This window comes from Gavia stellata, chromosome 10, assembly GCF_030936135.1.
Source record: "Gavia stellata isolate bGavSte3 chromosome 10, bGavSte3.hap2, whole genome shotgun sequence".
NCBI classification, from domain to species: domain Eukaryota; kingdom Metazoa; phylum Chordata; class Aves; order Gaviiformes; family Gaviidae; genus Gavia; species Gavia stellata.
Genome location: NC_082603.1, coordinates 25685127 through 25697700, shown reverse-complemented (window position 1 = coordinate 25697700; position 12574 = coordinate 25685127). Strand labels below are relative to the sequence as shown.

Below are 12574 nucleotides of genomic sequence, written 5' to 3'. Positions count from 1 at the left end.
TCCTGAGCCCTATCCCCTGGCCCCCAGCAGAATTCTAATGGTCTTCTCTACACAAGACTACAGTGAATTCCATTCTGAGTTTGGGCTCCTTTTCAGTGAGCAGCCAGCCCTGCTTGCACACACCCTCCTCCTGCCTCATTAGCCTCAGCATTTCCATCCACATCTGCCTAAAAGGACAGGGAGAAGCAGAGGCCAGAGCTTGTAACAGGAGGAGGGCCAAGACAAGGAACATTTGCTTACAATCTTTATTGAAGTCATACAAAAGTTGCCAAAAAGTGAAAAAATACACTATATACAAAACCATTTTCCTTGTAAGGAGAGGAGTGTCCAAGGTTAAAGAATTATCATACTGTGCTTTCAACTGCAGCCCCTGATTCTGCTTGTGGCCTCTTCTCTGTCTAAAAGAAAAGGAAAGATTTTGTTTTTCAAGAACAAGACACTGCCTTACAGAACCAATTCATGCAGCAGTTCAAGGTTTTTGTAATTTGAAGACTTAGCTGACTACTCATGCTTTGCTGGTCTTCAGAGCCCAACACTATCCTAAAATACTGACATAACAATTGTAGCCCAGGTGATAAGTATTAAACCCAGGAGTGGTAAAAGTAGATAAAAATACTCTGGGGAAGGGCCCTGTGCTGTGGTTCAGCCCAACCTGAAAACCAGAACATGTTTCCGCCCCACCCCACAGGTTGCAAGTCTCTGCACCTGGTGTCTTCCCAGCCCACAGAGCAGCAAGACACCATGGTACAACATGCATCCTGCCAACTGGGGAATATTCCCCATCTCATCTGGGGAGCTTTATGAAGACCAGCAGGCAATAAAACCAGTACATCTACCAGGCACAAAACCATGCCTCAACAGAGGAAAAAGAAAATAAGCATGGCACAGACTCCTGACTCAGCTGCCCACCTCCTCTTCCATTTTTTCTGCAACCTCATTTCCACTGGGGGCAGGGTCCCCACCACCACCATTGACAGCCGGTTCTGGTTTAGATTTCTTAGCTTCATTGTCTCCCTGTTGAGTCTCCTCCTCTGGTTTCCTCTGAAGACAAAATTGTTTAGTCTTCACTATGTACAAGTTTAAATTTTTTTTTTTGTTAGAAAGTTAGCATCTAGATGTCATTGCACATTATCTACTCAACCTCTACTTGCCAGGTTCAAGACATATACTTATAGTGTTAAAATTTAACAAAGTTCTGAAGCTTTGGTATAGAGGTCTCAACCACAAAGGATTTCCAGTAAGGCATTATTTAGGTGCTAGTATCTACAGTGCTGGATTATCCTTAGTTATAGTTTGGCAAGGAAACACACACAACTGCTGAGCCAGGTAACACTTAAGGGGGTAGATTTAAGGCATCTGTGACACTTAAATCACCTGTGTAAAGCAGATCAAAGTTGCTCCAGGCAAACCTGAACTGAAAGAGGCTAACAGAACACAGACCAGGCTGTGCCAGAGCAGCATACAAAAATAAAAACTAAGCTCCCACAGGGGATAATTTTAGACATATTTGCAAACAGTTTAGAAAAAAACCATATACCTTTAAAGGAACCTAGTGCTCAATACATTATGTCTTTAAGAGGCAGTTTATCATTACAAGCCATTAGACTAGCTTTGCTATTTATTAAGTCCAATTCTCCATTTCCACTTGGAAAGAAGGGAGCCCAACTCAGTCTGGTTGCTTGCCCTTTTCTTAAGATCTGCAGGCCACCCTGCTCTTCTTGCAGGTCCTCAGCAGAGGAAGGCACTTGTTCAGAGAACGCCTGCAGAAGCCACACAACTCAGCTTGGAAGTTAAACCAGTGTGGGTCAGGCGGGGTGCTGAACCATCAGGAACTAGTCTCCTGGAGGCTGGATGGTTCCCAGACTAATTGGCTCCCAGTGGAAAGGAGTTTCATGCACTATTTCTGGTTTTAAACTGTTTTTTCCATTATAGAACTAAGTTAAGAAAAAAGCTTCAAGCTAAGAAATCCAATTATACAGAGCAAGCCAGTGGTACTTTAACAAACTGTTGGTTCAACTAGTCATTTCTGGACTCACCTTTTTCCTGACTAGGTGAGAGATGTCTGTAACACACTGAGATGCACCATCAGCTGCTTTTCTTACAGGAATCTATTGCAAGACATAACATTGTCACATAAGTAACAGCAATCAGTAATCCTTAAAGCAGGCAGGAATTCTCACCATCCACCCTGAATTCACTTACTGTGGAAACAGAACCACTGTCTTCACTTTGTGCAAAGCCAGATGTAGTTCCAACCTTAAGAAAAAGCAGAAGAAACACAGTAGAACAAATTCTGGGTATCTATTCAACACCGCATTCTGCTTACACACAGGACAGACAGATGAAGAGCTTGCACAGTGATGCAACACTCAGTCAACTCCCACATTTGGCTGACCTATCATTTCCAGACCTGACACATTAAATTGCTATAGATGCCTATCAAATTCCAGTTTAGTTTGGAACAATTAATGTCAGTGTATTTACTAAATACCCTCTCTTTAGATCTCAGCTGCCTCAGCTTCCTTCTTGCAATCACAACCCCTAACATTTGTAAGCAACCATCAGCCCCCAATCTGTACAATCAAGTCTGAGCTCCTCCCATTACTGGTTTACTTCAAGTTTCACTGGAAGAATGTTTTTAAAAGGAAACCACAGGACACACTAACCAGAGTTGCTTTCAGTGCCAGCTCAGCTACTCTTGCACTCTTTTGAGACTCCTTTGAATCTTCTATCTTTTCTTTAATTTCAGGAAGCAGTCCCTTCAGTTCTTCAATCTCCTTCTCATCTTCAGGGGACCCATTTTCTGTCTTCTTTATTCGTTCAGTAAGCATTGCTAGGATGAAACAGTTATGGCAAAAAAACCTCAAGACAAAGTAGCTGTCCAGTTATCAGTACCCAGAGGCAAGTGTCTGCTAACACATGCTATTTCAACAATTCTGCTACCAGTATAGCCTATTACCACTTTCAGACCGGTAAACATTTGCACAGCAAGGTAATAAGCGTATTGACTACTTTTAGGGCAGTTTAACAAAGTCTGCTTTGACTTGTGAAAGCTCTCACATTCTCTAGGCAGTTTAGAAATCCACTTACCCATTCTCTTGTCAATGACTTCTACGGATTTGCCAAACTGCAAAACCGCCTCATCGAACTGGCTGTTGTAGTGGTACGCCAGCGCCAGCTGGTAGTGACTCTCAGCTAACAGGCGGTCATGAGCCTCCAGGTACTTCTGCTGCAGGGCCAGGCAGGCCTGAAACTCTTCTATAGCCTGCGTGTAGTTTTCTACAGGAGAAAGCCAAAAAGTCTTCAACAAACCATACTCATTTATCCAAACAAGCAAGCGCTAAACCCTTATTCAGTTACTCTTTATTTTATTGCACTTTATATAGTCTGAAAACAGAACCACCACTGAATACAGCACTTGAGTTCAGGACAGGCTGCTTTCAGATTATCAAGTGACACCACTCACAGTCCAGCGCTGTCCCCTCACACACCTCAAAAAGATTTAGAGCCCAGTTCCTCTAGTTCTCTCAAGACTGCTTTGTCCATTTACAGCACCACAGTAACTAAGCAGCCAACAAAACCAGGCACACCAATCCTGCTATTTTACCTACTGCCATGAGTTGAGTGCAACTTGAATCTAGAGCTAAGGACAGTCCCCTGCTACCTCCCGGTCAAGCTCTCCATTCAACATGTTCTATGACGTAAAATACGACCCTCATTTTGTAGCCCTTGTCCAAAAACCTGTTACATTATTTCCAATGCTTGCCATAGAGGAAGATTACACCCTACTTGGATTTAATGAGATTAAAAACTCATTAGAAGGCATAAACCTGAGTCTTCCTTCACACTCCTTTTTTCACATGCATAACACATCAGGGTCTTTCCTGACCATACGGTAGTATTTTGGAAAATCTAAAAGAATCAACCATTTTTTTTATTTGCAGTCTTTATGTTCTGGAACTGGCAAGGTACCAACACCTCCTGCTGAGCTCAGTGACTCGCTACTTCAGTAAGGGAAGAGTCCTCAGTTTCTGAAGCTAACCAATCCTTGCCTATAAAGCAGAACACACGGCTGGTTTTGATCTGGTAAAACATTACTTCTTACTTGAAGCTTTCTTTCACTGCTCTGGAAAAGCATTGACTGTAAAGCTTCTCACATGACTGCACTATCATAATTAAACAAAATGTATTTTGTTTTCATCTTAACAGCCTTAAAATGAGCTGAGGTGAGTTAAAGAAAGAAATAGAGAAGGACAGAAAGTGGAACTGTACGTGAGAATTGTATTACTTACCAGATTCAATGCTAACTTCTCCTAACTTTAGATGAGCTTGAGCTGCGTGGAGCTGAGCTTCTTTTGTTTCTTGTCTAAATAAAAAAGTAGTTTTCAAATCCTGATCAGAATATGCTACATTCACTAACTGCTTATGCCCCCCCCCAATTTCCAATGAGTTTCTCTAACAGATATCCAAATTAGGACTTAAGCCTTTACCTCTTATAGATGACTTTTGCTAACTCCAGCATGTCCCAGGCTAGCTCAAGATTTCCAATTTCATCCTCCTCACTTTCCTGTAAAGACTAGAAATGTGTTAAAGATTAAATGGCTTGGTTACACATCACATCAAACAACATTAAGTTTCTAAGCAGTGTTGTCAAGGAAAAAATTTCTTTAAGAGGTAAACAGTTTACCCCAGAAGGAAAAAAAAAGAACATGCAGAAGAAGTTATTGCATCAACTGAGACTTTTCCTGTAGTGAAGGTGTTTCAAGTAGAACACAAGCTTACGTTGTTGGTCGCTATGGCCTCCATCTTTTTTCAAGAAAAAACAGAGCACCAAGCACCAATATTATCCTAAGAATAAGATTTATTTCAAGTGCAATTTAGATGAATCAAAAGCTAAATAAAGGAGTTGATGTTCCACTTTTTTTTAAATGAGCTTTTGGACTTCATTAGAATAGTCTGAGGCAGAGACAGATACTCTATTCAAGATAGTTGTATAGCATGCTTAGTACCACTCTAATAGGCTTCAGATTTTTCCACGTGTTTTGATTGCTACATCAAGGTAACATCTCAGATTTAAGCAGCACTACACTTGCCACTAGATTTCCATCCTAATCATGGCTTATTGGACTGGGTGTACAAGTAGAGAATAAACTGTTACAAGTCACTAACTATAATGACAAGCTAAAGCAACTCTCCCTGCCTGCCCCTACATTTACCAGGCTGCATACTCATCAGTAGACTGCGCAAATTTACAGAGCTGAGCAAGATACTACAATGCGGACTATGCATAACGCTGCGCCTTCCTTAGGCAATACTGGTTTTCAAAAGTCATTTCCTACATAGGACTAAATGAAATACAAGTGAGCTTTTATAAAGACATTAACATGACATTTAGACTAATACTGCATTCTTCCATGGGCACCGATAACAGAGCTCAGCAATCTCACCTTGTCTTCCACTGTCAATTCATTCTCTTTATCATCTTCAGCTTTATCATTTTCTTTATCTTCCTCTTCAGATTCTTCTGTTTCTACAAGGAAAGTAGATGAATGAGAACACTTGTTACTACACTTGCTTCACATGGAGTCAGGCAGAATATATTATATTCAGCCCTTATCCTTCCAGTGACAGGTTAGATGTGTGATGCAAAAGCACAGATACATTAAATTCTCAGCAGCAGCAGCCATCTTGCTGAAAGTGTTAGGCACTGTAGACTAAAGTAGATCCAGGCTACCTTAGTCCTTGTTTTAACTTCATACTATCTAGAACGGAAACTTACCTAGAATTCAGTTCTCACAAATGCACTGTGAACTCCCACTGAAGCCATGGGATCCTGAGCAGCCCTGGAGGTACTGGTCAGTTGCTGGACTTCATGCTACAGATAACAAGCGTTTTCAGCAAGATAGCTGCCAAGCTGTGTACAAATAAGACTGTTTCTGAATTTGTGTTCCTCACATCAAACATTTAAGTGGCAATGTTATTAATGAACCTGCTATTGTGTAGCACTGATTTGACTTCTGGTACCATGTAGGAGCGTTGCATGATCTATTCTACCAGTAGAAAACATCTGGGGGAAGTGTGCAGTAAAGGAGTATGGCCAGTAACTTTGGCATGCAAGTCAACCAGTACTCTAAATAAAGTCACACACTTAATTCCTCTATCATGACCACTGACTAATTCCAGAGTAACAGGAGCTTGATGGGGTAGAGACTAGAGAACCTGTGAGCTCATTAGACTAACTCCCAAAAAGCACACACCTACCACTGAGAGGGCCAAACCTGGAAGTGTAAGGACAGCTTGATCAAAGGTAAAACAGAAGGGATGTTAGGAAGCTGAAATCCATTTTAAGCAGTGGAAAGAGTCTGGAATAACCAGGCACCAGACTAGAGTATTCAAGCGTGTCCTCACACCAACAGAGTTGAAACAAAAGGATGCAGTATGCATACATAAGCAGCCTTTCACAGGAGGATGAGGAGTGGGTAACTACTCTTAGTTAATGTTCAGTCATATTCTGGCCAGAAAGACACCTTATTCGGCAGCTGCTTCACCGCTCTAAGCGTCATTGTGCTCGGCAATACAAATCCTTTCAGTGTCCAGAACTATTTAGTCTGAGTATTTGCCACTGCTAAAATAAGGCTCTTCCTGTGCAGCTGAGCTACTGCCAAGCAAAGTTTCAATTATTGGCTCATCAATTAACCTGTGCAATAGAAAGCACTGGCCTACTAAGACCATGCAAGTACTACTTCAAAGTGTACAAGAAGTTTTACTAGGTTACTGTAACATAATTCTGAAAACAGCTATAATGAAGCAGGGAAGCAGAATGGCAGAAAAAGCTAGACAGCTGGAAGACTGTACTAGATAGCAGCGATAAGCCTTCAAGTTCCAGGGCAAAAGTTTAGGTTTGCCAGCCAAATTCTCACTTGTAATGACCTCCAGAAAGACTCAAATGGAGAGTTCCTTCCCCACACCAAAAGCAAGTTTACCATTTTGTTGTGTATTCAACTGTTCTTATCTTTCTGCTCCACTGTTTTAAAATAAAATACAGTTATAACCAGAGGCAACTTGTGCTTCAAGTTATTTGAAGGTTAGTGCAATAAACCCAGACGCATGCAAGTGAACATCCATTCAGTATTCTCCACCAGCCTAGCCATTACTTACACATTTCACAGGGCCGTAAGTTTGCTTTCAAGTAAGATTTGCTTTGCAGTTAGTTAAGCGTTAGTCTAGAGAAACTGAGACTATTCACTGTTCTTGAAACTTTACTTGGATTTAAATCCTTCAAGAGCCCCTTTACTGTGCCTTTTCCTTATTCTAAGGCAAACAGAAAATTCTGAATGGAACACTTTTTACCCATTGTTAGCCAAATCCATCAAGTCATCCACCCACAAGTACTTTTCTCCTCTCACTGTTACCTTCTCCCTCTTCCATCAGGTCATCTTTCTCTTCTTTTTCTACCTTAGCACCTTCACCCTCTTCCATCAGGTCATCTTTCTTTTCCTCTTTCTCTACCTTAGCAGCTACTTCAGCCTTTTCTTCCATGTCATTAGATGGCTCTTTGCCCTCTGTGGGCACAGGTTCCTTTGAGGACTCTGTCTCTTTAGATTCATCTGGTTTCTCTGCTGTAGCTGTCTCTACCAGCTCTTGTTTCTCCTCCACCTTTTTCTGTTCAGCTGCCTCTGTTTCCCCTTCTGCAGCTTCTTTCTGCTCCACAGCAACTGCTGCCTGCACTTCTGCTGTCACTTGTGCTACGGCCTTCTCTTCCACAGCTGCCTCTGCCTGCCCTTCTACAGCCTCTCCCTTTTCCACAGCTGGCTCTTTTTCTGTTGCTTCTGCTGTCTGCTCTCCCACCTCTCCCTTCTCTTCCACAGCTGCTTCTCCAGCTTCAGCCTCTTCCACAGCTGTCTTTACCTCCTTGTCCGACACTTCTGTCGTTCCCCCCTTCTCAGTTGCCTCTGCTACCTTGTCTTCAGGCACCATCTTCTGCTCTTTTTCCACTACCTTCTCTTCCACAGCTGCCTCCTCTTTCATAGCCTCCTTTTCCACAGCTACCTGCTGCCTCTGCTCTTCTGGAGTTACTTCTTTTTCCACAGAAGCCTCTGTCTTCTCTTCAGCATCTTCAAGCTCTACATCCTTGCCAGCAATTGCTTCTTCTGTTGGTTTTTCTTGTGTGATCTCTTTCATTTCAACATCCTCCTCTTTGATTCCCTTCTCAGAGAGTACTGGAGACTCTTCTGTAGACTTTTTGGCCTCTTCTTTTTCCCCCATGGCGTTATATACCTGTTCTCTCAACTCCTCCCTTGCTTCTTCTACATGATTGAGGAAGCATAAACATTTCTTCGAGTTTAGTGATAAAGACATTAATGGGCACTGACAATACCACCCTCAGACCCTCCAGTGTGTTGGTTTGTCATCAAGTTAGATGACATCCCTAAAAACTCCATTTTCAAAGTACAAGTACACAACCAACATAGTAACTTGAGCTAAGCAAATCCCTTCCCCTTCCCCAGACTGCATTATTGCAAGCAGCCGCTCAAGCAGTGTGCAGTTTTGCGCGCTAGCATTTTTAGTCACAGCTAAGCAAGAGGTGCCAGTGTTTTAAGTCTGGATTGACAGGAATTCCTGTATTATCTCCAGCTGCAGGTAGTATAACACCTGTCCTACTACAGGCACTGTACTGCTACAAGGTTACAAAGCAGTTCAAGTTGACTGTGAAGCTTAAGAAAGCAAGTTTGAATGCATTGTTTCAGGACACAGACACCTGGTGACCCTTTACACATGCTTTCAGTGACCAGTTCCTTGCAGAAGTTTTAGAGGTTTTGTTCAATCTTTAAGCAAGATTAGAAGAACAAAAAAAAGTCCATTCAGGCTGCTAAGAGTTTCAACAGAATGATTCAGGCTGCCTAAGATACCGATGGACTGAACTTGGATTGTTTACAGCAAAGAAAACACAGCTTGGTGCCTCCACAACATGGTGGACAGCCTTACATACCATCAACAGTTGGTAATGCAGAATCATCTTCAGCTTTTTCTCCTTCCTCTTCAACCTGCACCCCTTCTAAGGCATTTCCCAGCACACCATTTTCCATTCTAAAGGGAATAAAAGTTTGTTATCACTTAGCTCCATGACCCATCCCACCCAGTGCAACCCTGTGTATATGAAGTTTTAGTGCAATCCTGTCTATACAAGGGTGAAATCCTGTTACACCAGGCAGACTTTTAATCAAATGAGAAACTGTTAGCATACCTTGCCAACTCCAGGAGAGATTTTCCATAGTAAAAAAAAGCTTCTGCACACTCATCCGCTGTCTCACCATATTTTTTACCCCTACAAAAGTAATGAAGAATTACTACTTTAGATTTTGATAGGCAAATTTGAAAGCTAAGAATTCCCAGACAGTGAGAATCAGCTTCTTAGCTCATCTCCCATTGTTTCAAACAAATAACGAGTGCTCCTCTCACTTAGCTATAAGCAGCTCTCATAAGCATTCAGCAAAGCAAATTAATCTAAAACATGAAGAAGTATCACCCTCAGAAACTGATCAAGGCTATCAACAAAGTTACTAGCAATTAACACTATCCCCTTATTTTTGTATTAATGGACTACATCAGAACTATACACTGCAAGATAAAATATGAAATCCCTTTTCTTCCTTAAGGAACTGCACTGGCAATCAATATCACAGAAGCTGTCTAAATTGCACACCAACTACAGTATCTTCCAACACTTGAGTTAATTTTAAGTAGATTGTACTCTCCTTGGTGGTATTACAGATACAGCAGCATATACAAGGTAAAAAACTCAATCTTTCTTGTATAAGCCACATCAGTATAGTCAAGCTGAAAACTAAGCCCCACAAAATACACAAAACACTGCACTACTCACAGTAAGCTTGCAGCTTCCTGGAAGGCATTAACAGCAGCTGGAATATTTCCCATTACCAAGTGTTTCTGTCCTAAACCCAACAGTTTCTTCGATTCTCCATCCACATCCATACTGGGGGTGAGGTGGGGGGAAATCAAGTACAGGATTGTTAGTTTCCACAGTAATCAAAAAACTTGGTGTCAGAAAAATTCATATCCAGCTTTCAAAACCTAGTCAGCTTTATGTAAGAGTGAGTTGCATACGTTAAACTGGTTGGAACTACCTGGTGAGGGAGGTGGGTGTTGTTTGGCTTTGTTTGTTTAAATCTGGACCAACTTTTAGTTCTGATGACCAAGGGCAGACAGCTGAATTTTAACAAACTGCTACAAGAAGCGGCTCTCGGAATCTGATATGACAACAGATGCTAAGGAATGTATTTTAAGAGTTACACACCAAGACAACACTGAGTACCGCACAGTGTTTCACCAGACTCTGATGCTAGCTAAGCCAAGAGAAAGAATAAGCCGAGGTTATGACTTCTCATAGCGCAGCACAATGTATCGGAGAGAATGATAGATGCAAGTCTCAGTTTCAATTCAGCGCATCTCCCACAGCTCCATTTCCGGAAGGTCCATCCCAGTCCAGTATCTTGGACTGGGACAAGAGGAGCTGCCCACAGAGGAGTACTGCTACTTGCTAGTAACGTACTTGTACTCCCTCAATGCTTCCCCTGCACTTACTAACTCACGGATCAAGAGCTAAACAACAGCTGGTATTTCTGTGTTTATAAGTCCTTGAAAAGAGTTTTGTTGCGCTGGATTTGCGCGGACTACTAGCGAGCACAAGTTTTCAACATCTACAACACCTGCATCTGTTAAACTTCAAGTCTAACAACGAATTTGAAGGGTGACCTTTTTGTTTCACTCAATAACCCCCGTGGTTCGCGTTCTTTACTGACTGACAACTCCGACTCCCATCTCACCCGTCTGTCTTGTCTGTGGACGTGGAAGGAGCTGCCAATTCCTCTTCCATCCTGCAAACAGAACATTGAATAAGCGTTTGTAACAGGCCACCCATTTCGTGACAGGAGCTGGGCTCTCAGGGGTGTGAGCCAGAGCCAGGAGCGGTGCTTGCTTTCAGGTGTCCGGCCCTCTCCTGCGAGCTCACGCGCCCCTTCGCTCTGCTGCCTGCCTGTTGGAGAAACCCATTGCTTTCTGTTTCGCTTACTGTTTGAATGAGCGGTTGTTAGGGAAGCAGACACGTCCACGTTCAGGCTATGTCAGACGAAGCCCGGCCGACAGGTCTGCTGTCCAAACACCAGGAGCACCCACCCCTGCCAGCCTGCAGCCACTGACCCACGAGCACCCTGCAGCTCAGGGCTACCCCCACACAAACTCGCGGCCCGGAACCAGCCGCAGAGCGCAACACCGGGCGTTCCGCACCGCCTTCCCAGCCAGAGACCCGGGGACGTGCCCAAGGCGCCCGTCCGCGCAGCCCGGGGACTCGCCACGGCCGCCCGCCGGGCAGCCCCTCCTCGGCAGCGGCAGGACGGCCGCCAGCTGACAGCCCCCGAGGCCCTCCGCGGCCGGGAGGGGGAGGCTGGGGGCGGCGCTGCGGAGCTCCCCGGGCGGAACAAAGGCCGGGCGAGCGGGGCAGCGGCCCCGGCCCCCCCCCCGCCCCTCACAGACAATGGGCGCCTTTCCCGCCTTCCCCCCGGCCCCGCCCCCCGCCATTGGCGCCAAACCCCGACGGCGGCTCCTCACGGGCTGTCGGCCCGGCGTCACGTGACGCCGCAGGACCACCCACCCCCCCGCCGCTCCCCCTCCCCCAACCCGCCCCACGGGCAGGTTCCGCGGCGTCGGCTGCCCCCAACAAAGATGGCAGCAGCCGCGCAGGGGTCACGTGGTGGCTCCGCGCGAGCCGAGCGGGCCCAGCTGGCGCTGGAGGAGCGGGGCGGCACGTACCACCGCCGGTGGGGGGGAACGGAGAGGGAGAAGAGGGACAGGCGCGCGAGCCCGAGCAGCACCCGCAGCCCTCCCCCACCGAAGGAAATCCTGCCCGCCGCCCCCTATCCCCCCCCACACCTCCGGTCGCCCCGCGGCGCGAAAGCGCCCCCCTCTCCCCTGCCGCCCCCCCCTCCCGACACGCACACACGGTGACCGGGGCCAGCCGGCGCGGCCCTACCTAGTCGGGGAGGCCGGCGCGGGCTCAACGCAGGGGGGAGCGGCGACGGCCGAAGATTGCATAGAAGCTGCTGGAGACAGGGGCGGCGGCGGCAGAGTGCAGACCCCTACCCCTCCGGCTGCCTATATACCCTCGAGGACACGCCCCGGCCCGCCTCGCGGCGCGCGCACGCCGCGGGGGGACTACCGCTCCCGGCATGCCGCGCGCCCGCCCTCCGCGGGACACTCGGGGCGCCGCCGCGCGGGGCCTGCTGGGAAGTGTAGTCCCGGGAGGGAGAGGCCGCCGCGGGGCCGCGTGGCCCGCTGGGAAGTGTAGTGCTGGGCGAGGCGGGGCGGGGGCGCGCAGGGAAAGGCAGTTCCGCTGGGAAGCCGCTGCCGCGCGGCACGCTGGGAAGTGCAGTCCGCGCCGCGGGGCCGCCGTGTGCGTGCTCCCCGCCGGGCCCGCCCCGCCCCCGCGGCGGCTCCAAACGCCGGCCGGGCGGGCCCCGGGGCGGTGGGAAGGCCGGGGCCTCGCTGCCTGCCTCCCGCC

At 46.3% G+C, this 12574-nt stretch overlaps 1 protein-coding gene across 3 annotated transcripts; it reads right to left on the bottom strand.

The window, feature by feature from the left end:
* Positions 1 to 227: 227 nt before the first annotated feature.
* Positions 228 to 12142, bottom strand: NASP (nuclear autoantigenic sperm protein). Of its 3 annotated transcripts, none has more exons than XM_059821621.1 (15): positions 12047 to 12142; positions 10845 to 10895; positions 9884 to 9994; positions 9245 to 9325; positions 8990 to 9087; positions 7413 to 8306; positions 5448 to 5530; positions 4491 to 4567; positions 4293 to 4366; positions 3091 to 3279; positions 2667 to 2833; positions 2203 to 2256; positions 2037 to 2108; positions 910 to 1041; positions 228 to 398 (listed from the first exon to the last, which is right to left on the bottom strand). In XM_059821621.1, exons 1-15 carry the CDS (start codon positions 12106 to 12108, stop codon positions 345 to 347), a joined length of 2199 nt encoding a protein of 732 aa, XP_059677604.1. In that variant the 5' UTR covers positions 12109 to 12142; the 3' UTR covers positions 228 to 344. The 3 variants fall into 3 exon arrangements, with proteins under 3 accessions (XP_059677604.1, XP_059677605.1, XP_059677606.1); XM_059821622.1 differs by lacking the exon at positions 12047 to 12142 and adding an exon at positions 11090 to 11110; XM_059821623.1 differs by lacking the exons at positions 910 to 1041; positions 7413 to 8306 and having other exon boundaries at positions 4491 to 4576.
* Positions 12143 to 12574: the final 432 nt, after the last annotated feature.